This window comes from Drosophila elegans, unplaced genomic scaffold (genome assembly GCF_018152505.1).
Source record: "Drosophila elegans isolate 14027-0461.03 unplaced genomic scaffold, ASM1815250v1 contig_476, whole genome shotgun sequence".
Classification (NCBI taxonomy): Eukaryota; Metazoa; Arthropoda; class Insecta; order Diptera; family Drosophilidae; genus Drosophila; species Drosophila elegans.
The window spans coordinates 2,220,835-2,247,090 of record NW_024545863.1 but is presented as its reverse complement, the minus strand read 5'-3'; the positions used below and the strand labels follow the sequence as shown (position 1 = coordinate 2,247,090).

Below are 26,256 nucleotides of genomic sequence, written 5' to 3'. Positions count from 1 at the left end.
CGAGTATGAGCCAGCTCCAATAGCTGTCAAACCATCGTTACTAAAATCATCGCAACCTAATGATTTTAAAGCGATAGTATCGACTTTTAAAATTTGTATTCGTCTATTAAAATAGGAAAATAAAATTAAAAATTCGTATATAATTCGATCAAGATTTTTGATAAAATATAAATTTATGGATACAATTCAAAGCTTTTTAAAAAGACTTGAAAATAAAAATTGTATTTTGTTTAGATAATTTGCATAATGGTTTTTTTTATTAAAGTTAAAAGGGTATTAATATAAAAGTGGCGGGTAATTGTTTACGATATTATCATGATAGTTTCCAAACCATCGAAATAACAAGCTGGCTTCCAACCATCAATACTATCGATAGAGCAACCGATAGTTTGACAGCTCTAGCATGTAATTGTTCGTCTCGCCGTCTAACATTTGTGTCGAACTATTTTGTTTTGCCATTCAATAAAACTATTATTTACCACTATTTAAGCGGTGCCACAGAGCCCGAGAAGTGTCCGCGCTCTAGGGATTCGGATAATTTGAGGAGTACAACGAATCCGCAACGATACGTCCATGAAAATCGAAAAGTAGCAGCAGCAATAGCAGAGGCAACAGCAACAAAATACACAAAATAAAAGAAGCAGCAGACGGAAAAGTGTTTAAATGGTTGTAAACTGACAGAAGAGGCGATTATATACGGATTTTCGGGAGTACAGGACCCAGAGACAGCGAAAATGCTTTAGAGGGCGGCGGTTCTCGACTATTTTCTCCCTCCGGAGAGACCAGAGTTGCCAGAGGACGAGGATGAGGAGGAGATTGAGACTCCTGGCGAACAACCAAGAAGCTAAAGACATATAGTCCATTTGATCGGGAAATGCCCTCGGGTAGTCCCGCTGCGATCCCCGTGTGAGGATCCTGCAGCCTTGTTTAGCATTTAATCCGGTCACCGTGCCTGCGCCTTGTTAACCACACTCTCTTGTTTACGTTTGCTTGTTTGTTGACCTCCACACAAATCGTCCTTCCATTAATTGTTAGTTACGCATCCCTCTCGTTGAGCACACTAATCAAAATGAATGCATCATCCTCGTCGAAACCGAAATTGAAATCGAAGCGTCCAGCCGTTAAAGCTACAATCAAATTACTCCCGTCCAAACCCACCTCGTCATCGTCACCGCCATCGAAGATTGAAGCCAGGGCCGCCAGGATTTCGCCAGGATCAGTCGTCTGCCATCCCAATTGAGTGAAGCCAAGGATACACGAATCTAAGGGTCAGTAACCTTCACTCTTCTGTGTAAAGACCAATAATAATGTTCTTAATTTCCCTACATAGTCTGTTGGATCAGCTTTTGATCAAGTTTCCCCATCATATCACAGTGTGAGGATGATAGTCGGATTTGCATTTCGTTTTGGCATATGTGCATTGAATTCCATCTTTTGAAAACATGTATAAGGATATATATATTTGTCAGACACTCAGTCCAACTTTCATAACTCAAATCACTATCTGTCATTAAACAAATTGAAGTTATGGAGTTGATTTTACCTTTCCGTTACAAACTATTGCGACAGCAATTTTTAATAGTTTTCCCTATTAATATTTGATTAGTAAACGCCCCCTGCATAGATGAAAAAGCTTTTATATGGTTATAATCTAAGAATTAATCGAAGAGTATCATGGTTTTAAAAGATTTTCTCTGGCACTTTTGCAGAACATTTGTTTTTATTAACTGACATAGGATTGATAAACCCTAACTGCGTATTTTAACTCACGTTAATGTTCGCAAAGCGGATAAATTTAGAAAATTATAAAACTAGAAAAATAGAATAGACTAGAACGAGTTTTTTATTATCTATGGCAAGTAATGTTTTTGAATGAAAATAAAACCTGTTAGTAGCACGTTTAGTATTTGGTCATATATTGTGTAAGTCATTATATTAAACAGTAATCCCAAATTCTTTTTCATTTTAAAATATGAAATATAATTCACGGAAAAAATATTATGTTCTTTTTCCAGGTACTGCATGTACTACATCAACTGTAATATAAGATACATAAATATAAAGTAAAGCAAATAGGAGTAAATAACTGAAACGAAGAGTTAAACAATTCTACAAATCGGACATACAAAGATTTAACTATCTTAAAGGACTAACAGCGTTTTAAATTATTATATTCTCAAGCGTTTGCCACTTCTCACTTGAGTTTAATCGGTAAGGGTTTTATTTCCTTTAATATTCATAACATCTACATAAAAATTCCTTACATTTATTTAAGCGTAAATTGTATCCATTCGTGCGAAAAAAATTTTTCTCCCCCATAATACCAATATCAAAGGGTTTTTGAATAAGGCATGTGCCGGGGGAGGTTGTTGTCACTTGATTGTTTTATTGTACACCACAACATTTATATTTATTTTGCTAACAATACTACATTTTTAAAAGAAACCAGAAAAATTCACTTTTTAGCTTTAAGTAATCTGGATTTTCAACTTAAAGTGTTGGCTTTCTAATTTGGTTAACTATTAAAAAACTATTTAACGAAATTTGGGTATATTCGGGTAGCAGAAAGGTTACGCAAGCCAAATTAATTCCTTTTAGTTTTATTTTGACTCAAATTTTCATCACTTTTTCATAAGGTTTTAAAATCGACTAACGTTTTTATTAACTTTTTGATGCCATATTCCTCAAAATAGCCCGTTTAATTTAAGTTAAATTTAATCTTTTGCTAGTCCAACAGTTAAATCCTAACTACATAAACTAGACTTATTATATAATATTAATAATATTAAAATTCGATTTACTTAGCAAACTATAAATGAATTATTATTTTCCCTAATCTATTTCTTATCAAAATAATTTTTATATTTTCAGGAACTACTGGAACTTTTTTGGATTAATAATATCTTCCCTTGATTTTCATGTTGAAATTACATATGTAAGTAAAAAGCTTTTTTATATTTAACTATAACATCAGTTAAAGATACAAATTAAGCGATCTGTTGAGCTACTGTTTAAAATTAAATATTTTATATTGCGACTGTTATCCCATTTTTATGCGTATATCCTTAACAACAATGAAGATATGTTAATTTTCCGCAAAATTTTGTCGATTGATCCTTTTAAAATCGAATTTCTGAATGAGTACACCATCACTTTATTTTGAAGTATAAAAGTATAAGATGAAAAAGGAGGTGCTATAATAGCTACAAAATATAGTCGTGCTATCCAGACCGTCACCTCTTATATACTACCTGCAATAGAAAGCTTTTGTTTAAGATTCATCCAGATAAATTAAGAAACTAATCTGCTTAGAAACGGACAGTCGTACATTGCAAGATCATAGTGATGCTTATCAAACAAAGATATACCTTATAGAGTCAGAAATGTCCCCTTCACTGAGTTGCAAACTTTTGACTTTAATTATAAAACCCTATACAAAATTGTATACATATTTTCATATACTAAAAATTCCGATTGGTTTCCTTTTATATCGATGGAAAATAATAGAAGATATACATATATTGGAATATTTTATCAGGTTACCAAAAAAATATTACTGCTTGATCATATATCAATTATAAAACGATTTAAAAAAATGTTGCCAGTTTATTGATTTTAACGAACTTTAAATGTTCAAAATTAAATTACTTGTCCCTTTTTTTTTCTTTAAGAAATAATGATCCTGAATATATAATAGGATGTTAATTAATTGGCTATAATGTTTATAACGCATATATTTTTATTTAAGCAATTAGTACCCCACAAGAAATTTGGTTGCATTAAACTTGAAAAGATCTTCAAATAATTTGTGCAGTACCTCCTTATTTAAGGACCTGCTATATGTTTGTATCAAGTGTACTGTGGGTAAGTAGTACTCCTTTATCCTGCAGAAGGGAATCCGTTTTTAAAGCCAAAGTGCATCCTCCGCTGGCCTTGCAATGGGCTTTGCACCTGAAAAGTGAGCGCTTCCGTGCTGAACTTTTCTGGCTTTGCTGGCAACTTTTGCCGCGAACAAAGTGCCACTATTGACCTTCGGCAATACTCGCAGTAGTAGTGAATGTTTGTCCGTATATTTCCCCCAGTTTGCCAGGCCAACCAAGTCTAGACCGGCATCAGACGCCCGTTCATCGGGTTCGGTGCAGCAATGGCGGTCTTAACCTCATTAGAAAAAAAACGAGGCTGCCGCCGGTCGCCCCTCACCACCTTTATTGTTTTCCAACTTATTCGAAAATAATTTCCACATTTGCGTTTAGGGGAGGAAATGAAATATGGCATGGAGGTGGGTCTTCAAGCTCAACCCTTGCCCCACCCCTCGGCGTTGGGAATACAAATAAAATCCAACTCTGCTGCTCTGTTTATGTACAATAAGGACGGGCGTCTGATTTTTCTTTTGCTCTTGGGACTCTGGCAGTGGGCCAGGGCTTGGTCTGGGTCCAGAGGTTTGAGGACCGAGGACAGAGGACTGAATCTGGACCTGCGCATATTGGTTGCACACAATGACTCCTATTCGCCTGCTGCCGTCTCGCTTGCACCGCCGCAACCACGGACACTTTGAAAAGAACATCCTTTGTGTGTTGTTGTACAATGTACATGAAGCATCATCATGTTGGAGGTCGTCCCCATCGCCGCTTCTAGTACTCCTGCTCCTCTGACGGACAATCCCATCAACAGCTGGTCGGGAACTTGGAGGGGCAGTGGTTATTCACTCGCAAAAAATAATATTCGAGTCGATCAATCTATTTTGTTAGTGCATTTTAATCGAGTTTCCGATTTAAGTTTCTAGTGAAAAAAAGTTCGGCTTGGGGTTTCAAATGGTTTAAAAATAGCTTCCAAACTTATTTTTTAATTGACTTAATTATATATATTTCAATGTCAGCACGTTATAACCGAATTTTTCGGGATTTTTGGAAAGTTCTTTCAAAGCAAGAAAGCATGGACCATTCTGTATTATAATATATATATATATATTATTATTATATATATATATATTTCAATTCAATAATATATATATATATATATTTCAATTCAATAATATATATATATATATATATTTCAATAACTTGAAACTTAAGTTGAGTTAAATATAGTCAAACCTGTATACGTTTACGGACAAAAAAAAGTTATATAGATCGTCTAGTCAAAAGTAAAATCTATTATCAATAATTTCCTATAGAAACTTGAATTTTGTGACATTGCACTGGACATTTTTTGCGGTTTCGAAAGTATAATGTTATTTTTTGAAATATGTAGTTAAATTTACATTATCTGGTATACTTTCTATTGAAGTTGATTTCCTAAACTGACCAAGACTTAATTTCTCTCTGTGTTTTTTCAACTTCGATGTGCTCGCCAATTAAGTTCGATATCCGTACATAAACGGCGTAAGCGCCATCCTGAATGTCCGCATGCAACAATTGTGAGTGGATGAGGCTGTGGGTGCGGAAGAGGATGGCTATAAGTATCAGGAGCAGGGCAGAGCAAAAGCTGGGCAACCCCGAAATGGTTTATGTACTCTGCCTACTTCGGCATGGGCGCACATACGTGGCTGGCAGCAGGGTGAAATCTGCTATCGCTGTCAACGCTGGATTGAGGATTCAGGACTCGGGACTCGTTCAGTTTGACTTTCCGCTTGTCAAGGCATTGTCACCGAATACTTTGTGCTCCGTGGCTCGTGTCAAAAGATTTGTCAACGTTTAGTGGCGATAATAATCCGAAAAGTCGCGCGTATCCCGAAGTGAGCAACCTGTCGAGGCATTGTGAGTGCATCCAAAGGTGATTTAATGTCATCTCGTCTACCGCAGCATACCTGAGGCTTAGGATTCCTTTAGAAAAACAACTAAATACCTCGAGTGCTTGGGCACCTGGGCAACCGTGCTCAGGGAAACTCTAAGCAGTAGCCTCCGGCCGATGATGGCATGCCCTCATCTTACGCTAGACTTACCTGCCAATCATCAGAACTCATAACTTGAATAGAATGGGGAATTATCCGGCCATGCGTACGCAATCTAATAGGGATAGAAAAATCATCATCATCTGCCCTCGAGAGGGTCTGCTCCTGTTCTTTTGTTGTGTTTCGATACTCGCTCACAACAGAATCAATAAGGATTTATTTAATTATTTCATAATTTCCGTTCAACTGCATTTGAACAACAATGAAACAAAATAGTTATTGGCAATCTTTCTCTTGGGGGTTGAACATTAATTCAGAATACCATCAATATGAGGTTCATTCGTTTGCAGTAAAGAATATATTAATAGCTTTTAAAGAGACTCTCTTAAAAACAAAATCTTTCCCGAAAGACAAATATAAGTTTCACCGGCGGCATATTTGTCAAGTTTTGTGACTGACTGCCGTTGGTGACCATTATGAAATCACCAAATTACTACTCAATTGGTTGATTGTTTCCTTTATTTTCTTCATAAGCTCATGGATAAAGCCATCGTAGCTCTTATTGTTTAATTCCAAACAATTGGTAATGTTAAATAAGTTAGTGCTTTGTTTCAATTTAAAACATATGACGAGCCTTTAGAAATGATCCCAAAATTACATTATTTTATCCAAATTAAACTTATAGTTATACTCAAATTGCTAATAAGCATTTGTTAAATTTCCTTTTTTTTTATTAAACAAAACTTTACCATAACTATGTCGATCCAGTATAAGGCCGATGAAGACTAACAGTAGTATTACCTTTTTAAATTTTTGTTCAATCAAATTATCACTATCAAAGTTAACAAAAATAAATAATTTTAGTGTCCTGAACTTGTATTCATCAATCGATGATACTTGTAATCAACTACTACGTTTGTGATACTAGATAAAGTAAGATCTTGATAAATCTGTAAACGTAATGGAAAAATTATATAAACCCACAATTAGATTTTAAAACAACATAATCATTTTAATTTGAGCCCATCGTTTCTTTGAAAGTTTCGAGATTTATGATTTAAATCTGGTGGAAAAAGAAACAAACAAAACTATATTAATTCTGATCAGCAACTTTTATAAAAGCAAAAATATCTTCTTTACTGCTCAAATTCACAATTCATTAAAAATGTTTGTATGCAATTTCTATACTGCTTGTTTAATAGAAAAAGTATTAATTTAGTAATATTTTTTTGTGCTTTAATAAATCTAAGTACAACCTTACCTCTTGAGATAGTTGCATTGTCATTGAGCTCATAAAATATCCTAATTGATTGAAGGATTTTATGCTTCATTTTAGGATTTCAAAAGGTTGTAGCCTTTCAAAATTTAGCCTGAGTGATTAAAATAAAACTTAAATAACCACTTGCATTCGCAAAACGCAACAGTCAAAGGTAATTCCCTCTTCTGAATGTTCCGGGTCCATTTTTGCCATCGTGATGGACTTAAAAACTTTCTTTGTGACCTGAAAGAAAGCAGCCGTGGGGCTTTCAGTAGCAATTATGCCATTAAGGTCGAGCCGAATCTTTGATGTCGGCGATGGCACTTGTTAATCCTGAGATGCGCGGGATGCAAGGATGCCAAGATGCACTAAAGCACTACAGCACCAAAGAGGTGCCGATTTCCCCTGCTGTTTGGCGTTGTCTTTGTGCATTCCCTGGCCACGGGGGAGACATGGGCCTCAAGTGGCCGGAGGATGTCCTCCTCGTAGAAAGCGACGCCATCTCTAGTCGTCCTTTCTAGCCGGCTTTCCTTTGCGGTGCCGTGCGTTTTAATTGTGCCTCTCTTTGTTCTTTTCGCCGTAATGGAGTGCTATGCAAATGGCGTTTTGATGAATTTCCTTGGCTCTCCGGCGGCGCTATCGCTTTGTGGCTGTTCAGTTCCCCAGTTGTCCTGGCCCTGCTCAAAACAACGAAAACAAACAACAGCATTCATCCCCGTTTCATCGCTGGCTGCTGTGTATGTGTGTCTGTAAGTCATGGCTGGCAGGGAAGTGCTGCCCCTGCAAACCCTTCCCTTCGTCCTTCACTCTCTGACAGGCTCTGCTCATGTCCTTTGTGCGTTGTTGTTATATTTGTCGCTGCTCTGTTGTTGGCGGCAAACTTATTCAGTGCTGCCCGATTTTTATCAGCCAAAATGGATGTTTTTAGAGGCCAGATAACTATATAAAGAATAGACTATACGAAAGAAAGCAAAAATATATCTAATGAAATTAGTTTTATGATGCTTTTTAGCTGTTTTAGTAACTAGACATTAATTTATTATTAATAATAACAATATACCTGTAATATTTTTAGAAAATATTGCATTTGATTGAACATTAACGAACTGAAGTTTTTTTTTCATTAGATTATAATTATTATTTTAATAACAGCCCAATATTTTATATCTAAACCCTTTTTTAAATCAATTGGTTAAATCGACTTAATAAATAAAATAATATATACTCTTTAGAAGACAACGAATTAAAAAACTTGTAGGTTGAAGGCTTATTAAAAGATTGATATCAACATCAACCAATAAAATCGAAAAGAATCATAAGTTGTTGAATCAATACTTATAACTCCAAATTCTAAGCATAATTGATGTGTTTGTTTTACAAGCAGATTGTGACCTCTAGTTATAGTTCATGTTACACGTTTTTTAAGACAAAAAAAAGGGAGTTTTAATATATAATCGGTGGCATTGAAATTAATTTCAACTGAAAAAGAGCTGAACAGTCAGTCCTGCTCCGCTCGTTATTGCAAAGCAGAGGGAAACCGGAGCAACGAAGAAAAGGGAATATTTTTGATTTACCAAAAGCGCGATGCGGTGCTTACTTTCTAGTTTTGGGCTGCTCTCGAACGCGTCAGACAGCTCGAGAAATAGCAGAGGGACGAGGATTTAAGAGTCCTCGCCACCATCCCCACACCACCATATTGCGATGGTATTAGGGTGTGTGCCCGAGTGAGTGTGTGCGTATTTCGTGTTCAAATTTTGTACATAATGGATTATTGTCCTTTTTCCACTTTGCCTTTGCCATGCGCCCCGACTGCTGCATTGGTCGATATCGTCAACCAATCAAAAGCGCCCTCAAAATGGCCGCCGTTCGATCCTGCTCCTTCTGTTTGCGATTTGCGTATGGAATGGGTCCTGTATGGAATGCCCGTTGATAAGAAATGCAAAGGAAAAGGAAAAGGAGCCGCTAAGTGGTCATTCAGCTTCCGCATCCTTGAGGATTTCCCATTACGATTCCAATTACGAGTGCGTTTTCGATTTCTGCACCGCAAATTGCAAACTTAAGTGGAAAGTGGGCCACAAGAGTAGTTAGTAGATGGATTGTGTGCTATCTGAATGATAGATAACAAGTTTTCTAACTTTTTTTTTTTTAATTGAGCCTTTAGTTTTACTTAGAAATCTATAACTTTAAGACCAAAACTTTTAAACTTAAGTTGTTAAACATGACCTCTAGTTAATTTTGCCATTAAAGCCAGAAACCAGTACTTGCTATGAAACTAAAAATAAATACTTAATTTGTATTTAGAAACCAAACTTGTATTTGCAGTATTTGGTAATAAAAAAAGTTTTCTTGGCCTAAACGTAATATAATATAGAAGAGGCTATTTTGGGATAGACAAAGATTATGTTATTCATATTATTTAAATTGACTGGATAGCACAGAAAGCTATATGACTTCTTCATATTGTTAAATTTTTCTAAACTAAATTTCAGGTAGTGGCAGTGATAACTTTTAACTTAAAATAGTGTAAAGTATGTCGTCTTTTTTAAATAGATTTATTCCAAAGTTTGTATTGATGTCATAAGCATTTGTTCATTTATTTAAAGAGTTAATCCTAAAAAAACCCCTTTGTCTTATTTTCATTGCAGGCCTTGTCTAATTGCCTTCCAAATTCGCAAACGAGCGCATCTTCCATGTCCCAGCTATTTGTAAAATACGGGCGTTTGTGATTTAAAACAGAGAACACGTTCGTTAATCATAACTGGTAACTTTAGCGTAGGAATAGGTAAATATTTAGCAGCGATCGCTCGTCCTGGGAAGCCAATTTAGAGTGGCATGAGTGGCCATCCATCGGGACTCCGGAAACATGATGATAATGAGTGTAGTGGGCCACGACCACCTGTACCCGGAGAAGAGAGCCGTGTTAAAAAGGTGGGTTAATCTCCTTGATAATAAGGATGTTGCTTAAAATTAACCGACATTCGATCGCTTAGATGACCGAAGGGGTAGCAGAGACCTCGAAGAATTCACCGCCATCCTACCTGAACTGGGCCCGGACCCTGAACCACCTGCTGGAGGACCGCGATGGGGTCGAGCTCTTCAAGAAGTACGTCGAGGAGGAGGCGCCCGCCTACAACGACCACCTCAACTTCTACTTTGCCTGCGAGGGCCTCAAGCAGCAGACGGATCCGGAGAAGATCAAGCAGTTAATCGGGGCCATCTACAGGTGGGTCTTAAAGTCTTTGAGAAGTTGTCTTGCAAATGGGCTAACTTATCGCGCCACTTGGCTAGATTCCTGCGCAAGAGTCAGTTGTCCATCTCCGATGATCTGCGCGCCCAGATCAAGGCCATCAAGACGAACCCCGAGATCCCGCTCAGCCCGCACATCTTTGATCCCATGCAGCGCCATGTGGAGGTCACCATCCGCGACAACATCTACCCCACGTTTCTCTGCTCCGAGATGTACATCCTGTACATCCAGCAGATGTCCGCCCAGCAGGAGCGCTGCAGTAGCACCGGCGCCACGGGATCGGGCAGTGCCGGGAGCAGTGGCAGTGGTGGCAGCAGTCTCGTTGGCGCCTGTGCCCTGCCCCCGACCACAGTGTCCACCGCCAAGCAGCACCAGCAGCACCTGCAGCAGCTGGTGCCGCCGGGTGCCTTCATCAACCTGCCGGTGAGCAGCGTGAGCGGGCCGCCAGCCGGCACGTGCAGTGCCAGCGGCAGTGTGTACGGTCCATCGACGTCGGCCAGCTCGAGCGGCTCCATCAGCGCCACCGACACACTGCCCCGCAGCTCCACGCTGCCCACGCTGCACGAGGACTCTGTGCTGTCGCTCTGCGAGGACTTCGAGAAGGTGCAGATGCAGGAGGGCGGCGGATCCCTCGGCTCCGGATCCATGGGCGCCAGTGCGCGGGCGCCCGACTACCCGATCCGACTGACGCGGGACCTACTAATAGCAACTCAGAAAAGAAGACTGGAAATCCGACCTCCCGGGTATGTACGCTCTCTTTTGTGGCCAGTAACCCTTGGTAGATAACCAAACTTAGGGGTATATATGTAAGCTAGAATATAGTTTTAATTAGTTGCAGTCAAAATAATACTATATTATATCTTGAAAAATGTTTTGTTGAGATTAATTAAAAAAAACAAATTACTTGCTTTGTTTTATAATAGGTAAATTTCTAAGTAGATTAAAATATAAAAACGTAAGCATTTCCTTTAAGTACCAAAGTTAAAGTCAGCCTAGTATTATTCTGACTGCAACTTTAGTGTTTGGAACTCGCGGTTATATTATGCTAAAGCCTCGAAATTTGTACACCAGACTGGATCCACCACACTCTTATGTTTGCCTTAAGTTTTTCTTTAGTGATGATGATTTTCTGTGATTAACTCCTAATTTGTTATCTTTGTTTCTTTTATTTTTTACATATGTTGTACATACGCACGCCAAAAACAAAAACACGAACCCACCTGCATACAATATATATATATATATGTATACCGAATATATGCCCCAACACAACAATACTCATTGGACCTCAAAACACCACCATATGTTTACCGCTACACTACCACTGACCCGATGAATACACTATATACATTGCGTTTTCCTTATTTGTTTGAACATTTTTGTTTGTGGAACTTGACGATTGACCCCCACTCACATAAACACGATCACACACCATTGGGCGCCATTGCATGGAAACTATATGTCCGGGTCCTGGTCCTGTTCATAATCCGATCTGCATGCGAGTAGTGCCCACGGTTATGTGTACAATCCAAGCACTACCAACACCTCCTACGTGCCGAATTCGCGGGTAGATTCGGAGAGGGCCAGCGTTAGCTCCGGCGGACGCACCGACTCCGACACCATGTCGATCTCCAGCTGTTCCATGTGAGTAGCGGCGCCAAAGGAAGTGGTCCGCCCTTAGAGACCCTCAAGAGATGGATCCTCCAGACATGGAACTACAAATACGTGCTACGAAAAACCACTCGACTGACTAATCGTTCCTCGTTTCAGGGACGGTCGCCCGTACATACAACGCAGACACAGCTCCACGGAAAGCAAGGCGATTCGCCAGAGCGCGATGGCGAACAAGGAGACCAACACCTTTCAGGTAAGTGAAGATATGACGAAGGATATATGTATACCCATTGATACCACTTATTTATTTCTATAATTATGGTACCCGAAAACAGGTGATACCTCGCACACAACGACTACATTCGAACGAGCACAGACCGCTGAAAGAGGACGAGCTGGTGGCTCTGCTGATACCCAAGTTGGAGGAAGTGAAGCGAAAGCGCGACCTGGAGGAAAGAGCCCGCGAGGTAAGATCAGTATAAGTGTATAAGTTGCGACTGAAGAACTTTCCCTTAAATATGGCTCAAACTTCCATTGCAGAGAAATCCCGGTGCTCCGCTGCTGAGCAACGAGAGATCCAGTGCCAGCGACCGGGCCTTCGCCGAGGCGATACGGGAAAAGTTCGCACTGGACGAGGACAACGACCAAGATATTCTGGACCAGCATGTGTCGCGGGTGTGGAAGGACCAGACACCGCACCGCTCGCCGGGAACGATGTCGCCCTGCCCGCCCATTCCGTCGCGCCGACGCACAGCCACCCATGACTCTGGAATGGTCAGCGATGGCGCCATGAGTCTAAGTAAGTGGCTGAGATCACCTAGGAAGGTATTGGACGTCCTAAACCCAAATCAATTTGCAGGCGGGCACTCCATGAAGCACTCAAAGTCCATGCCGGATCACAGTTCCTGCTCGAGGAAGTTGACTAACAAATGGCCTTCCATGAACACAGACAGTGGCATAAGCATGTTCTCGGCCGACACTGTTACCAAGTACAAAGATGCGAGGTAGGTTTTTTTGTTTTCTGTTGCATCTACTAACTAACTAACCCCTTATTAACACACACCGAAAACTCTGCTTGTGCTAACTTAAAGCTCTCGATCTGGCTCTAGCACGGCCTCGAAACTGGAGGAGGCGAAACGAAGACTGGAAGACGAGCCGCGGCGCTCTCGTCGATACGCCCAACCGCCGATGCAGCAGCACCTGTCGCAACCACCCCTGGGCTCCTTTAGCAGCAGCAGCAGTGGCGGCAGCATCAGCCTGCCTCACCAGCCTCACCAGCATCAGCACCCGCTCCAGTTGCAGAGCACGGCGGCGCCACCGCCTCTGCCGGCCAAGCCGCCGGAGACGATCGTGGTGTTCTCGTTCTGCGAGGAGCCAGTGCCGTACAGAATCAAAATACCCGGTACTCAGCCAACCCTGCGTCAGTTCAAGGACTATCTGCCCAGAAGAGGTCACTTTAGGTAGTGTTTACGCTTTAGAATTAGAATTAGAATTAGAATCCCCTGTATCTAACTAACTAACACCTTGTTGCATCTTACAGATTCTTCTTCAAGACGCATTGCGAGGACCCGGACAGTCCAGTGATTCAGGAAGAGATTGTTAACGACTCCGACATACTGCCCCTATTCGGAGACAAAGCGATGGGTCTTGTCAAGCCATCCGATTAATATTTAAGCATTTAGCGTAGATTTTGTATTTAGGCAAATAGTGAGTGTGACTTGGTGCACCGACACTGATGCACGCGGTATAATGTACGATTAGCGATAACGAACGCACCAAGTGTACGCATCTTAGAGCTAGCAAACTGGAGAAGCTATTTCCGATAAATCAAATGCTATATGTACGCTGTACGTGCGACCGACCGGCTTTTGTAAGCATCACAAACAAACAAACTACTCTCTGCGGGGGCAATGTATTTTTCTGTACAACAACCAACAAACTGATTTTTGTATATCCCTAACGAAATTTGGGCGCTACCAGAGCATCGCATCTTTATGTTGACACCTTGGCGGCCGTACATTAGGAGTCCGAAAAGCGTTTTAGTCCCGCAGTTTTGGGGGCCGAGATTATTAAGAAAACTGCACAAAATCAATTTATTATGAAGATTTATGGGTTTACCTCGATTGGGATTTGTTTGTTACTTTATACTAACTACGGACTGCCTGCAATAAATTTTGTTAATATTTTTGTAATGTGCATTTTATGATGATATGATGATATTAACAAAGTTCTATTCAACTCGACAAAAATCAAAAGATAATCTGTTTTATTTTTGTATAATCTATAACACAGCATACACACTTAACATTTATGTATTTATACAATGTATTGTAATTGCGTCAATTGCATCTACCGATCTACCATTAGGCACATTTCATTTTTTGGTCCGATCAGTCCAGCAGTGACCAACGTTAGGTATATGTCTATATATATCTATCATATTGGAGGCCATCGGCCGTAACGGACAACACCGATCGATTGATTTATTTAAATAAGTTAACGCATACACATACTATACATATTTTTTTAAGAAAACTGAAATAACCGCAGAAATATGCAAATAACGGATAAATTTATTATATCAAACATATTTTATTTGTGAGCAAAATGCATATAGATTTAATAAAAAAAGTACATGGATAGAACGTAATGATGAGTGCCAAATGATTCGATTTCATTTAGCTGGGTGGTGATCACGATGAAGATGGGGATTACTCTGCTGCGGTCTGGTCGGGATTAATTCTTATGAAATTATCTACTATATATCTATTCGATATTGGGCTAAATTGCCGTGCAGTCGTCCCTCTGAACGTGGGACTCGTAGTTCTGCTCGTTGATGAACGTGTGCGTGCACTTGGGGCAGTGGAAGCGGCGATGGCGATTCGTGCCGGGACTCTCGTGCTCCCGCAGATGGGCCTTCATGTTGTACATCTGGGAGAAGCGCTTGTTGCACACCGGACAGGCGAAGGGCTTGTCGCCCGTGTGGGAGCGCATGTGCCGCTCCAGGTGCGCCTTGGTGCGGGTCTTGAAGCCGCACACCTGGCACTCCAGCCGCTTGGTCTCGTTGTCATGGATCATCTTATGCTTGTACAGGGCCACCTTGTGGACGAATCGCTTGGAGCAGACCTCACACTGATAGGGCGTTTCGCCGGTGTGCCAGGCCATGTGGTGCTTCAGCCGGAACTTGCGGCTAAACCGCTCCGGGCAGACGGGGCAGGCGAACTGCTTAACAGGCTCATGGTTCTGGAGGTGGCCTATGAACCCGGAATACGACTGCAGCGTCTTGCCGCACTGATCACAAACATAGCCCGGAAAGTGCTCGCGTTTTGTGTGGGCATTGTAGGCGCGCCGGCTGGTGAACTTCTCCGGGCAGCTGGGGCACTGAATGTTGACCGTGTAGTCGCCGGAGCTGTCCTGATCGTGCTCCTGGTCCTCGCCATCGGATATAATGTATTCTATGGTGCCATCTAGATGGTCGTCAAAGTCGCTTATGGTGTCCTCCTTGAAGAAGTCGGCTTCCTGCGGCTCATGCTTGGCACGTGTCACTACATCCTCCTCCTCCTCGTCCTCTTCGTTGGCCTCTTCCTCGTTAATGATGATCTCGTTGTCGATATCCAGCTCTAGGTCCACGGATTGGTACTCGTCATCCTCCTCGGATTGTTTTATGATGAAGGTGTGCTCCTCCTCGGGCACCTCCACCTCGATGGCAGATGTATCCACCAGCGTGACGGCCTCCGTGGAGTTGTCCATATCTTCTAGTTGCTCCTCATCCTCTTGGTCTTCTGCCACTTCAATATTGCCATCAAACTTGGCTATTCTCTCCCTTACGACTTCCTCGTCCTTCAGCGGCGACTGCCTGAATTCCTTGGGCATGTAGGGACTGTGGATGAGTTCCAGGATCTCCTGGCGCAGTTTCCGTGCGATCTGAATGGACTTGTGGTATCTGGTTAGCTTCTCGCAGCACTTCTTGCAGATCGTCGAGGATTCCTCGGCGAGGACGTAGTCCGTGCCCCGCGTGCATTGCAGGACGAGATCGCTGATCAGCACCGGCGGATGGCCAACGGTCTCCGTGTGTATATTCTTGGGCACGCGCACAGAAAACTGGCAAATGCAACAATTCATTTTCGACGACTCTAGCCTGAAATTTATTTACAAAATATCTCGGGCCAGTGTGACCGTGCGATCGAGCGGAAACGAGGGCTGCACTGCTGCGGTAATCGGTTATCGAAATTATGGAACTAGTTCCGTTTCTTTTGACAGAGGATTTTGAATTGGTTTGGCTTTTTGTTTCAAATGTTTCAGAACTAGAGAATTCAGTTAATTCTAAAACTCTGTCATTAAAAACTAAAATAAAATAAATAAAAATCAAGCTTTATTTTCTTTAATGTTTATTATTTATTCTTGATACGCATTCAAATTCTTTTTGGGCAAGATAATATTAAAGTGTTGGTATTTGGTCCATGACAGCAATATGTCCTTCGTCCTGCCGTGGGGAGCTTCTCCAAAGGTCTGTGGGCAGCCTCGATCATTATCAGCGCTATTTAAAGAAATCCAAACCCTCTCACCTTGCAACACCCATAGATCTTGATTAGATTTTTATCCTCTTTGTTTTTGATGAACCCTCCACCCAGGCACTTCGTACATACGCCAATTTCGTCCATTTCCTCTTTAGTTTCTTCGAATATTTCCTCTGCAAACAGGATAGTTAAGAAAATGGTAACCTGCAAGAGAAAAGCCAAACCAACCGTGGTCCATTGAGTCCGATCCCCGAACAATGGTTCTACCAAACCTTGTTAAACCGTGCATGTGGATTACCATCAATAGGTATTTGTTTTTTCCTTTCGCAATCCGAACTCTTGGAACATTTATCAACAGGGCATTAACTCGCGAAATACTTTGTCTGCGAATGGGCTTCACTAGTTGCGAAATGGGAGCCAAAAGGTTTAAATGTTTCATTTTGGAAAATTTTTTAAAGAAAATTTTAGGAAGAAAACCAGTGCCAGAAATTTAGATGTTAAATTCCGAAAATGTTTGACCGAACAGTAGCACGGATCTACCTAGACTGATATTATCCAAAGCCTTCAAGCCGAATGCTATATTCGGAATTGACATATAAACCGGAGCACTTTTGATAAATCAAAAACTGCAATTCTTGCAAGCTTACAAGAATTTATCAAATCAGAGCTGTATAGACCAAAATTACTTTTTAATATCCACTAATAATATTTTCTTTCTATCTTTTTAAGTTATTTTTAAACCGTTTATTAGGAAGGAGTCAGTATGATTGTTAAATAAGAACAATGAAAATTTTCCGATTTGTTAAATTAATTTAATGTTAAAGAGAGAGATTTCCAAAAAAAGGTGCAACGTTATCCCTTAACGGAGATCCGAAAATCCTTGTATGCGGTCCACGATTGCAATATGTTTCTCGTCCTTTTGTGATCAGCAGTACCAAATGTCTGAGGATACAAATATTTTAGTCAGCTGCTCTAAAAACTCATTATATTCTACTTACTCTAGAGGTTCCATAAATCTTGATTTTCTGCTTGTTTTCCTCATTGAGAATCCTTCCTCCGCCAAGGAATTTTGCACATATTCCCTCTGGTTCCAACTCCGCCAAGATTGCATCATAAACTTCCACTAAAAATAGGTTACGTAAAAAATGCATAATAAAATCACCTATAACCAAAACTTACAATGATTGTCGACATTAGCTCCACGGACGATAACCCTTCCAAAATTCGTATATCCGTGGGTATGGATCATCACTAACAAATAACGATTCTCACCTTTCGTTATCTTAACCCTAGGAACTCCCACCAAATTGATAAGATCGGTCGAATAACATTTTTCTATTTTGAAGAATATAAACTAGTTAATATTCGATTTTGAGTACGCAATTATAGCTTACGCAACGGGGAAACACATCGTGGAAGCAAACTCAATGACTTAAGCAATTTCATTTTATTTTCCAAAGGGTAAAGAAGTGGAATACGTATAAAATTTTAATAATTTAGATCCGAAAAGGTTTAGTATGAGCAGTTGCAAAGCTACTGAACAACTGTTTTTCAGTGTTCTTTAAATTGGAAATGCCATTTTCATAAAAATCATGGCTCATGGGATCGTATCCAATAGTTAGTTTTACTTTTCAGGGAATAAAGGTGGTGTATCCTTCGTATGATGCCAGCTAATATCCATCATCGGATATTTCTATTGTGTAATCCGGGTATTTGGTAGCCAGGATTCGTTTGGACTGAGCGTGATCCGCTTTTCCAAAGCCCTAAAATACAAGATCATGTTAGCAATCTGTCTATAACATATAAAAATATATATATGTATCTGGGACCCAAAATAAAATAAGCCAAAGCTGACAATTTTTAATAAGCTTTCTTCCCAAAAGAAATAAACCCACCTGTGAGTATCCGTAGACCTTCAGGTACTTCTTGTCGGGATTGTGTTCTATGCGACCACCACCTGGGCATTCGGCCCTAAGACCCAGCTTTTTGAAGACCTTCTCCTCCCGTTCGAAGATGTCGGCTAGAATAAATAGGTGCCTTAGATTATTTAAGTTAAAAGAATGAATAAATCATCCTACCGTGCCACTCGCAATCCGCAAAACCACGAACCACCGCCTTGGAGGCATCGCCGCCATCGATGACATTGATCAGGATGTATTTAAAGATGCCCTCTGGGCTGATGTGCACCGATGGCACGCCTGCAAGTGCTTCCTCGGACATTTTGTGTATCAGTCGAAGTCCTTTGGAGAACAATTGAACACGATTCATTGCGGAAAAGCACTTAAAAATAGAAATTTGTTTCTTACCAACCGGCAATTTTTCCAAAAATGCTGCTTTTATTGGCAGTGTGACCAAAGCGATTTTATCCAAGGTAACCATTGGAACAGTTGCCGTCTTTATCTTATTGACACAATTCCTACTTGGTCACACTGATTTACAACCAACACCAATGCAACTTTGCGTTTACAACAAAATATACACAAATTAAATTGTTAAAGCCGATTTTTTTCGAATTGAAAGCGACGAGATGAGCTCAACGCGCCCGTTTTGCTTCGTTTGCGGCAAGGAGAAGTCCGTGGGCGTTTTCCAGTTAATAGAAGGTACGGTTTGCTACTCCCCAGTCAGGAAAACATAATACCCGAAATTTTTGCAGGCTGCATAGTGCCAGGAACGTTTAAGCCGATAAAGGATATCCTAAAATACTTCGAGAAGATCATCAACCAGCGCTTGGATCTCGCGCCCAACTCGGCTGCCTGCCGGGATTGCCTGGAATATCTGTTCAACTACGACAGGCTGGTGCGGAATCTCAGCCAGGTGCAGCGCCAAATTGCGGATGCATTGTTGGGCTGCCGGCAGGTGGAGGGCAAACCGGAGCAAACCAAGCAGCAGGCGGGGAAGAGGGCCAAAGTCCAGGTGCCGGCCTTCACGATTATCCATGCCACCTCGCTAAAGGAGCCCGCGCCGCAGCCCTCGAAGCAGGAAACAGAGGAGGAGGAGGAATTTATGAAGGAGGAGATGCTGGACGAGGACTTCCGGTTCAGCGAGCCGGATGACAGCATGCCCTCCTCCGAGGAGGAGTTCTTCACCGAAACAACCGAGATACCCTGCCACATCTGCGGCGAGATGTTCTCCAGCCAGGAGGTTCTCGAGCGGCATATCAAGGCGGACAACTGCCAGAAAAACGAGCATGCCACCTGCAATGTGTGCGGCCTGAAGGTCAAGGACGACGAGGTCCTAGATCTGCACATGAACCTGCACGAAGGCAAGACCGAACTGGAGTGCCGCTACTGCGAAAAGAAGTTCTCCCACAAGCGGAATGTCCTGCGCCACATGGAAGTGCACTGGGACAAGAAGAAGTACCAGTGCGACAAGTGTGGCGAGCGCTTCTCGCTCTCTTGGCTCATGTACAACCATCTAATGCGCCACGACGCCGAGGAGAACGCTCTGATCTGCGAGGTGTGCCATCAGCAGTTCAAGACCAAGCGCACCTACAAGCACCACTTGCGCACCCACCAAACGGATAGGCCACGCTATCCCTGTCCCGATTGCGAGAAGTCCTTCGTGGACAAGTACACGCTGAAGGTGCACAAGCGAGTCCACCAGCCGGTCGAGAAACAGGACGCGGCGGAGGCCAAGGAAGCCACCACAGCGTTCTTTTAGGGTAGTCCTTTGCTAGTTTAATCTAAGTAGCCCAGCTTATGGGTACATAAGTGCGCGTATGTATCATAAAATTAAATCTAAACAATCATTGACGGAAATACCAGTTATTTGCCTGTTTTCCAGGAATCCAACCAGGTAAAATCGCGTATTTTGGCGGAATTCGCGGATTTATGAAGGCTGAGGTAATAAAACAGGCAGATGTCTTCTAAACCAGCAAAAGATATCCTTTCTACCTGTTAGTTTTGCCTATTTAAAGGCATTCGACCGCTTGCTTAGTGCTTAGTCGAAAGTTTGAACATTACCAGATCACATCTTTTAGAATATGGAGTCGTTATTGTTTCAGTTAAATACTTGCAGTGAGCTGATTGCAGAAGGATACAGCAGCACGGGCAACATTGGCTGGTTAAACGAGTTCTGCGCCACCTTTCTTGACTTTGCCAGCGATTTGAAGGCCAGACTGCCGGAAGTGGCACCCAGCGGCGCCAACTTGGACGTGGAGACCATCTTCCTGTGCCTCACCCAGGTGGTCACTTGCATCACCCACTTGGAGCGGACCATCATCAGGGAGGCGCCGCAGATGACCAGGCAGCACTTTCTCGATCGCTTGGACTGGTGTCTCCGCCGACTGCTCATATCCTTGACGCAGCTGGAGACCAGCGTGGCCACCGTCAAGAACCTGGAGGATCACTCGTTTGTGGAGCTAATGGATCTGGCACTAGATCACCTGGATGATTACATGGAGCTGCTGGCTCAAAGGGGCAACAATTCGCTACACACGCTGGAGGAGAGTTTCATGGAGGACACCTACCAGTTGGCCGGCATAGTGAATCACCTAGTTCGCCATGCCTTGGCCTTTGCCAATGTGGCTATTAACTCGGACAAGAAGGCGTTGACTGCTCTGTGTGAGACATTACTCAGCGAATGTGCCACCTTTCATGAGGAGTCTGGAGATCCCAATTGTGGTCATCGTAAGCTGGAGGCCCTCTCCCTGGAGCGGGCTCTCTATGCCCTAGAATCCTTTCTAAATGAGGCACTGCTGCATCTGCTCTTCGTCAGCTTGATAGAATTGGAGAATACATCGGTTGAAAGGCTGAAGGAAGCTTTGCAAAAGGACATGGAGGGCGCTCAGGAACTAGTCTCCACCTTCGACACCAATATGGATCGCATCCAGCAGATTGGAGTGCTGGCCATAGCCTTCTCGCAGGACATAAAGACGAAGACCATTGTGAGGAGCTGCCTGGCTTCTTTGGAATCCCTGGATGCCTGCATTGTTCCAGCTCTCCAGTTACCAGAATCCGCTTCATCCTCACACCATGCGGACATCCTGCAGGATCACTTCAACCAGGAGCTGCTGATCTTTCGCAACGTCATCCACGAAATCATCGACAGTTGTTCCCTGATCAATAACTATCTGGACATGCTGGGCAAAAGTATCCAAATTCAGGAGAAGAGTCAGCTGAAGCTGATTGTCCAAAGGGGCAGTGTTTTGGTGGAGCACTTCCGGCTGCCTGTTAATTATTCGACTCTCAGTGAAGATGGCAAGCGGGTGCACAAGGATCTCATCCTGATCCTGCGTGAGTGCCAGGCTGTGGTCAGCCTGGACATTCCAGTGGATCCCAAACGCATCGTAAAGCGTCTCAAGATACTGTACTCCGTTCTGGCCAAGCTGAGGGACTCGATAAGCAAGGAGATCCTGGAGCCCGACTGCTCAGTGGTCACCCAAGACCCGATTCCCTGCAATGTCACCCGAACTTTTGTGCGAAACAGTCGATCCGTATCTAAAAGACATCGATCCTTCGTTAAGCAGAGCGGAAATTGTTCCGTCCTTGACCCGCAGGATAAACTTGTGGAATCCATTAATAATGACAGCGATCTTATAAGCTTTCAATTAACCGAAATTCTTAGAATAGATTGAGTTTGACAGATCATATTTTAAATAAGTAAGTCAAGAAATGAAGATAATCTATATTTTGTAAATACTTCAATAATTTGAAGTTTTTTGCTTAAAATTTAGAAAACAATAGCCACACACTGTTTGCGATGGAACATGACAAATATTTTAAATAAGTACGTCAATAAAAAAGTGTAATCTGTATAAATGTATGTAGTTGCTTTATTAATTCGAACTTTTTACAGAGCAATAAAATAAAATTCAATGGAAACTAAAAAGTTTTTGTTTTAAGAAAATAAGTTGGTACCTTTTAAAATATTTTAAGCTAAATCTGAGCCATTTTGGTTGAGAGCTATCATGGACTTTTATTTTAAATATAATAAATTAATACCTAAAACACAACTGTACCAAAAATGCATTAATTTTAAAAGTGTATTTACTTAAGCTAATTATAAAAAATAAAAACTGTTCATGCAAATTATACATCTTTTTGTAAAAGTGTTAAAGTGCTAATTAACAAAATAATAATTTAAAAAAATTTAATTATTTTTGTGTGGCTTAATTGTTATTTTTAAACACATCAAATTTTAAGATGTTTTATAGCTATTAAAATTTTCATGAATGTAAAAATTTAAAATTTTAATTTAATTAGTTTAAATAGATAAATTAATAAAAAAATGACAGTTACCATATTTTCTCCCCTGTTCCCTTCCCATCGTTCCACCCCATACACTTTTTCAACTGTTTCGCCATCCCTGGTCGTTATGATGCCATGGTTGCATTTCACGCGTTTTAGTATAGCTTCCGATATTCATTCATTTTGCCAACTCTATTAAATTTAATACAATTTGACCATCTCCTCTCCGGGATTGTAAACAATAAACCGCTTGATCCCGAACCGAGATACAATGGACACCTGCTTCTTTTGCGGCGCCGTCGAGCTGAGCGACGCGGGCTCCCCCAGTTCGAGTTCCACGCGCTACGAGAAGCTGTCGGCCAAAGTGCCCTCGTCGCAGAAAACGGTGTCTCTGGTGCTCACCCACCTAGCCAACTGCATCCAGACGTCGCTGGACCTGAAGCCCAGTGCCCGCCTGTGCCCACGGTGCTTCTCGGAGCTGGCCGAGTACGACACCATCATGGTCAACCTGATGACCACCCAGAAGCGTCTGACAAACCAGCTAAAGGGCGCTCTAAAGTCCGAGTTTGATGTGCCAGAAGCTGGGGAAGATCTCCTGGTGGAGGAGGTGGACGTCCCTCAAAGCGACACCGAAACAGATGCCGATGCCGAGGCGGAAGCCCTGTTTGTGGAGCTGGTCAAGGACCAGGAGGACTCCGATATGGACATAAAAAGGGAGTACGAAGATGAAGAAGGGGACGAGGAGGATGATGAGGACTATGTCTGCGAGGTGGAGGTGGGCGATTCGGAGGGCCAGTTCGGTAAATCCTCCGACGGCGAGGACAAGCCGATGAAAAAACGCGTCAAGCAGGAGTGTGCCACCTGCGGCAAGGTCTTCAATTCCTGGTATCAACTCCAGAGACACACCAGCGAGGAGCACTCCAAGCAGCCCAACCACATCTGTCCCATTTGTGGGGTAATTCGACGCGACGAGGAGTATCTAGAGCTGCACATGAACCTGCACGAGGGAAAGACGGAGAAGCAGTGCCGCTACTGCCCCAAGAGCTTCTCGCGGCCGGTGAACACGCTGCGCCACATGCGCATGCACTGGGACAAGAAGAAGTACCAGTGCGAGAAGTGCGGCCTGCGGTTCTCGCAGGACAACCTGCTCTACAACCATCGGCTGCGACACGAAGCCGAGGAGAATCCCATCATTTGCAGCATCTGCAATGTGTCCTTCAAGTCGCGCAAGACCTTTAACCATCACACGCTAATCCACAAGGAGAACCGGCCAAGGCACTATTGCTCCGTGTGCCCTAAATCCTTCACCGAGCGATACACCCTCAAGATGCACATGAAGACCCATGAGGGCGATGTGGTGTACGGCGTGCGGGAAGAAGCGCCTGCCGATGAACAGCAGGTCGTCGAGGAGCTGCACGTGGACGTCGACGAATCGGAGGCGGCCGTGACCGTCATCATGTCCGACAACGATGAGAACAGCGGCTTCTGCCTCATATGCAACACCAACTTTGAGAACAAGAAGGAGCTGGAGCACCATTTGCAATTTGATCACGACGTAGTCTTGAAATAAACTACCTTTAGCTACAATAAGTAATTGTATATCCCTAATATATCTCCTTTTCTTTGTACTTGAATATTGTAGATGTCGCCTACAAAATATAATTTACTGGTATTCGAAGTCCGTATCTTCACTACTATACCTTAAAATCGCACTTATTGCTACAGATGAATAAATGTTTTTAAATTTAAAGGCGATTAGTCGTCGAATGAAAATGAGTTATAGTTTTCTATATACATACTTTATGTTATTAAAGAAATTAATATCTCATCAATCTTAGCACGAATTATGTTGCAGAAGAGAACTGAATTAAATCTAATTTACTGTTTTGTAATTATTTCTTTTCAAGATTATACCTTGTAAAGCATTTTTCAAAAATAAATATCACCTAAAAAGAAAGCTGGTTATTTTAACACATTTGGGATACTATTGATTAACTTATTGGAACACAAAAATTAATTCCCATAAGTTTTCAAATAATATTCATATCCATACATTTTCTAAAATGGCATCCTAAAAGTTGTTGGTTATGGATAACTGAGATATAGTTATTCCAATATTTACACAACATAAACATGCAGAAAAGCCATCTGAGATATCCGGAAAATGCAGGTAGTGCTTCCAATAAGCACCTTGTCGATGCCAATTTCAAAAGCATTAGATAACTCCACACAAACGCTTAATGTAAGGGCATTGAAAACACGGTACCTAACCCAATCTTGAAGTATTAAGTTAAACTAAAAGTCCACTTTGAACGTTTTCAAATTTGTATTCCGACCACGTTATAAAAACTCGCAAGAATCTTAAGCTTACTCGTTCTCTTGAGAACGCAGGCGACCGTTGGGGTTGGTGAGGCGGATCGACAGCTGCTTGGCGCGCTCAACGATCTCCTTGCGCTTCTTGGAGGACACTCCGTGGGCAATCTCGCCGCAGTAGACGCGGTTCTGCATCAGCAGGACCTCCAGCTCGCGCACGTTGTGCACCAGGAACTTCTTGAATCCGGTGGGCAGCATGTGGCGGGTGAGCTTGTTCGATCCGTAACCGATGTTGGGCATCAGATACTGTCCCTTGAAGCGGCGACGCACTCTGTTGTCGATACCCTTGGGCTTGCGCCATTTGTGCTAAAAGGAAATTGCTCTGTAAGATCTTTTTTGGAGTACTATAGTTGATAATCCCACTTACCGACAGCTTAGCATAACGATCCGACTGGTGGCGGATGAAGTGCTTGGTGCGCTTCTTCACGATCTTGGGCCTGTACGCTGGGCGGATGGTCATCTTGATGCTGAAAATGCACAATGAAAACACATTTTAGTACACTAGCCTCAAATAAACACATGCTAATAAATAGGTTTCATGCTTAAACAATAGGATTTCTGACTAAAGTACAAGTCAACAAAGTTGGGGTGGCTTTTTTAGTTAGATTCCCGCTTTATCCAGAGCATTTGCGGTTTTATTCTTTGTGGATTTTCAACACAAACAGAAGCGATTCCACAGAGATTTACAGGAAATAGTCCAATTTTCGGCAAAATACGAACCGCTAACTTGCAAACAGCACACGGACCAACGGAGTTGAACTTATTACCTCTAAAATTAAGAATTATGGCTAAAAAATTGTTAAAATACACGTGGATAGAAATTCATGTACATACCTTGCCGGAAACCAGAAGCGAAAAGAAAGTGTGGCTGCATCGCGTGCACAAAAGGGGATAAAGCAGGCCAGCCAGTGCTGTTAACGCGATTTCAGCGTGCTGTTAGGGGCACTGTTAGTCATATGTTTTTTAATTAAATATCGCTGAATTTAATCAATTTTTTCCTGTTTTCTTATCTTTTTTCATTTAGCTTTAAAGTTTTCTAAATTATCTTTTTAACAACAAAGTTGTGTTTTTTTCTTGCTCTTTAAAATTCATAATAACTTCCTTATTCATATGTGATATATTTTATAATGCAACTTTTTTTTTGATTTGGTTTGCTTACTCTGAATTTT

At 41.8% G+C, this 26,256-nt stretch overlaps 9 protein-coding genes across 16 annotated transcripts; 4 read left to right on the top strand and 5 right to left on the bottom strand.

Annotated features, from left to right (window-relative positions):
• Positions 1 to 390: 390 nt before the first annotated feature.
• On the top strand, positions 391 to 14,665 carry LOC108148842 (axin). Of its 5 annotated transcripts, none has more exons than XM_017276119.2 (13): positions 391 to 1,268; positions 2,016 to 2,211; positions 2,872 to 2,935; positions 9,794 to 10,076; positions 10,139 to 10,371; positions 10,437 to 11,138; positions 11,902 to 12,039; positions 12,166 to 12,262; positions 12,345 to 12,476; positions 12,550 to 12,808; positions 12,869 to 13,013; positions 13,119 to 13,469; positions 13,550 to 14,665. In XM_017276119.2, exons 4-13 carry the CDS (start codon positions 9,981 to 9,983, stop codon positions 13,674 to 13,676), a joined length of 2,280 nt encoding a protein of 759 aa, XP_017131608.1. In that variant the 5' UTR covers positions 391 to 1,268; positions 2,016 to 2,211; positions 2,872 to 2,935; positions 9,794 to 9,980; the 3' UTR covers positions 13,677 to 14,665. The 5 variants fall into 5 exon arrangements, with proteins under 5 accessions (XP_017131608.1, XP_017131606.1, XP_017131607.1 ...); XM_017276117.2 differs by having other exon boundaries at positions 13,101 to 13,469; XM_017276118.2 differs by lacking the exon at positions 2,016 to 2,211 and having other exon boundaries at positions 13,101 to 13,469.
• On the bottom strand, positions 14,629 to 16,198 carry LOC108148843 (zinc finger protein 771). Its single transcript, XM_017276123.2, has one exon. It carries the CDS (start codon positions 16,129 to 16,131, stop codon positions 14,791 to 14,793), a length of 1,341 nt encoding a protein of 446 aa, XP_017131612.1. The 5' UTR covers positions 16,132 to 16,198; the 3' UTR covers positions 14,629 to 14,790.
• A 182-nt stretch (positions 16,199 to 16,380) lies between these two features.
• Positions 16,381 to 17,080, bottom strand: LOC108148575 (sex-regulated protein janus-B). The gene is made up of 3 exons (XM_017275620.2): positions 16,755 to 17,080; positions 16,575 to 16,699; positions 16,381 to 16,518 (listed from the first exon to the last, which is right to left on the bottom strand). Exons 1-3 carry the CDS (start codon positions 16,963 to 16,965, stop codon positions 16,405 to 16,407), a joined length of 450 nt encoding a protein of 149 aa, XP_017131109.1. The 5' UTR covers positions 16,966 to 17,080; the 3' UTR covers positions 16,381 to 16,404.
• A 236-nt stretch (positions 17,081 to 17,316) lies between these two features.
• Positions 17,317 to 18,039, bottom strand: LOC108148497 (sex-regulated protein janus-B). Its single transcript, XM_017275532.1, has 4 exons — positions 17,921 to 18,039; positions 17,706 to 17,861; positions 17,525 to 17,649; positions 17,317 to 17,468 (listed from the first exon to the last, which is right to left on the bottom strand). Exons 1-4 carry the CDS (start codon positions 17,970 to 17,972, stop codon positions 17,379 to 17,381), a joined length of 423 nt encoding a protein of 140 aa, XP_017131021.1. The 5' UTR covers positions 17,973 to 18,039; the 3' UTR covers positions 17,317 to 17,378.
• On the bottom strand, positions 17,921 to 18,886 carry LOC108148499 (sex-regulated protein janus-A). 3 transcript variants are annotated; one of them, XM_017275534.2, is made up of 4 exons: positions 18,833 to 18,886; positions 18,605 to 18,766; positions 18,422 to 18,546; positions 17,921 to 18,289 (listed from the first exon to the last, which is right to left on the bottom strand). In XM_017275534.2, the coding sequence occupies exons 2-4, from the start codon at positions 18,744 to 18,746 to the stop codon at positions 18,197 to 18,199; spliced, it is 360 nt and encodes a 119-aa protein (XP_017131023.1). In that variant the 5' UTR covers positions 18,747 to 18,766; positions 18,833 to 18,886; the 3' UTR covers positions 17,921 to 18,196. The 3 variants fall into 3 exon arrangements, with proteins under 3 accessions (XP_017131023.1, XP_017131024.1, XP_017131022.1); XM_017275535.2 differs by having other exon boundaries at positions 18,837 to 18,868; XM_017275533.2 differs by lacking the exon at positions 18,833 to 18,886 and having other exon boundaries at positions 18,605 to 18,794.
• A 70-nt stretch (positions 18,887 to 18,956) lies between these two features.
• On the top strand, positions 18,957 to 20,465 carry LOC108148965 (serendipity locus protein beta). Of its 2 annotated transcripts, XR_001774583.2 has the most exons (3): positions 18,957 to 19,126; positions 19,180 to 20,242; positions 20,310 to 20,465. XR_001774583.2 is itself a non-coding variant. In XM_017276303.2 (2 exons), the coding sequence occupies exons 1-2, from the start codon at positions 19,054 to 19,056 to the stop codon at positions 20,184 to 20,186; spliced, it is 1,080 nt and encodes a 359-aa protein (XP_017131792.1). In that variant the 5' UTR covers positions 18,957 to 19,053; the 3' UTR covers positions 20,187 to 20,284. The 2 variants fall into 2 exon arrangements, 1 of the variants encoding a protein (XP_017131792.1); XM_017276303.2 differs by lacking the exon at positions 20,310 to 20,465 and having other exon boundaries at positions 19,180 to 20,284.
• A 40-nt stretch (positions 20,466 to 20,505) lies between these two features.
• LOC108148964 (serendipity locus protein alpha) lies at positions 20,506 to 22,324 on the top strand. The gene has a single exon (XM_017276301.2). It carries the CDS (start codon positions 20,509 to 20,511, stop codon positions 22,099 to 22,101), a length of 1,593 nt encoding a protein of 530 aa, XP_017131790.1. The 5' UTR covers positions 20,506 to 20,508; the 3' UTR covers positions 22,102 to 22,324.
• Positions 22,325 to 22,855: 531 nt separating this feature from the next.
• LOC108148880 (serendipity locus protein delta) lies at positions 22,856 to 24,487 on the top strand. Its single transcript, XM_017276184.2, has one exon. It carries the CDS (start codon positions 22,986 to 22,988, stop codon positions 24,282 to 24,284), a length of 1,299 nt encoding a protein of 432 aa, XP_017131673.1. The 5' UTR covers positions 22,856 to 22,985; the 3' UTR covers positions 24,285 to 24,487.
• Positions 24,488 to 25,025: 538 nt separating this feature from the next.
• On the bottom strand, positions 25,026 to 25,970 carry LOC108148881 (60S ribosomal protein L32). Its single transcript, XM_017276185.2, has 3 exons — positions 25,922 to 25,970; positions 25,455 to 25,554; positions 25,026 to 25,393 (listed from the first exon to the last, which is right to left on the bottom strand). The coding sequence occupies exons 2-3, from the start codon at positions 25,545 to 25,547 to the stop codon at positions 25,082 to 25,084; spliced, it is 405 nt and encodes a 134-aa protein (XP_017131674.1). The 5' UTR covers positions 25,548 to 25,554; positions 25,922 to 25,970; the 3' UTR covers positions 25,026 to 25,081.
• Positions 25,971 to 26,256: the final 286 nt, after the last annotated feature.

What these genes read in the sequence shown, in the direction of transcription:
- LOC108148842 (XM_017276118.2), top strand. Translation starts at nt 9,981, where the DNA reads ATGAGTGGCCATCCATCGGGACTCCGGAAACATGATGATAATGAGTGT. An exon ending in AAGAGAGCCGTGTTAAAAAG is followed by an intron (nt 10,077 to 10,138) that starts GTGGGTTAATCT and finishes TCGATCGCTTAG; the next exon opens with ATGACCGAAGGGGTAGCAGA. An exon ending in ACCAAGTACAAAGATGCGAG is followed by an intron (nt 13,014 to 13,100) that starts GTAGGTTTTTTT and finishes GCTAACTTAAAG; the next exon opens with CTCTCGATCTGGCTCTAGCA.
- LOC108148843 (XM_017276123.2), bottom strand. Translation starts at nt 16,131, where the DNA reads ATGAATTGTTGCATTTGCCAGTTTTCTGTGCGCGTGCCCAAGAATATA.
- LOC108148575 (XM_017275620.2), bottom strand. Translation starts at nt 16,965, where the DNA reads ATGAAACATTTAAACCTTTTGGCTCCCATTTCGCAACTAGTGAAGCCC. An exon ending in ATCGGACTCAATGGACCACG is followed by an intron (nt 16,700 to 16,754) that starts GTTGGTTTGGCT and finishes TCCTGTTTGCAG; the next exon opens with AGGAAATATTCGAAGAAACT. An exon ending in AGATCTATGGGTGTTGCAAG is followed by an intron (nt 16,519 to 16,574) that starts GTGAGAGGGTTT and finishes GGCTGCCCACAG; the next exon opens with ACCTTTGGAGAAGCTCCCCA.
- LOC108148497 (XM_017275532.1), bottom strand. Translation starts at nt 17,972, where the DNA reads ATGAAATTGCTTAAGTCATTGAGTTTGCTTCCACGATGTGTTTCCCCG. An exon ending in ACGATGTGTTTCCCCGTTGC is followed by an intron (nt 17,862 to 17,920) that starts GTAAGCTATAAT and finishes TCTTCAAAATAG; the next exon opens with AAAAATGTTATTCGACCGAT. An exon ending in AGATTTATGGAACCTCTAGA is followed by an intron (nt 17,469 to 17,524) that starts GTAAGTAGAATA and finishes TTGTATCCTCAG; the next exon opens with ACATTTGGTACTGCTGATCA.
- LOC108148499 (XM_017275533.2), bottom strand. Translation starts at nt 18,794, where the DNA reads ATGAATCGTGTTCAATTGTTCTCCAAAGGACTTCGACTGATACACAAA. An exon ending in TGCGGATTGCGAGTGGCACG is followed by an intron (nt 18,547 to 18,604) that starts GTAGGATGATTT and finishes TATTTATTCTAG; the next exon opens with CCGACATCTTCGAACGGGAG. An exon ending in AGGTCTACGGATACTCACAG is followed by an intron (nt 18,290 to 18,421) that starts GTGGGTTTATTT and finishes CTTGTATTTTAG; the next exon opens with GGCTTTGGAAAAGCGGATCA.
- LOC108148965 (XM_017276303.2), top strand. Translation starts at nt 19,054, where the DNA reads ATGAGCTCAACGCGCCCGTTTTGCTTCGTTTGCGGCAAGGAGAAGTCC. An exon ending in CGTTTTCCAGTTAATAGAAG is followed by an intron (nt 19,127 to 19,179) that starts GTACGGTTTGCT and finishes AAATTTTTGCAG; the next exon opens with GCTGCATAGTGCCAGGAACG.
- LOC108148964 (XM_017276301.2), top strand. Translation starts at nt 20,509, where the DNA reads ATGGAGTCGTTATTGTTTCAGTTAAATACTTGCAGTGAGCTGATTGCA.
- LOC108148880 (XM_017276184.2), top strand. Translation starts at nt 22,986, where the DNA reads ATGGACACCTGCTTCTTTTGCGGCGCCGTCGAGCTGAGCGACGCGGGC.
- LOC108148881 (XM_017276185.2), bottom strand. Translation starts at nt 25,547, where the DNA reads ATGACCATCCGCCCAGCGTACAGGCCCAAGATCGTGAAGAAGCGCACC. An exon ending in ATCGTTATGCTAAGCTGTCG is followed by an intron (nt 25,394 to 25,454) that starts GTAAGTGGGATT and finishes ATTTCCTTTTAG; the next exon opens with CACAAATGGCGCAAGCCCAA.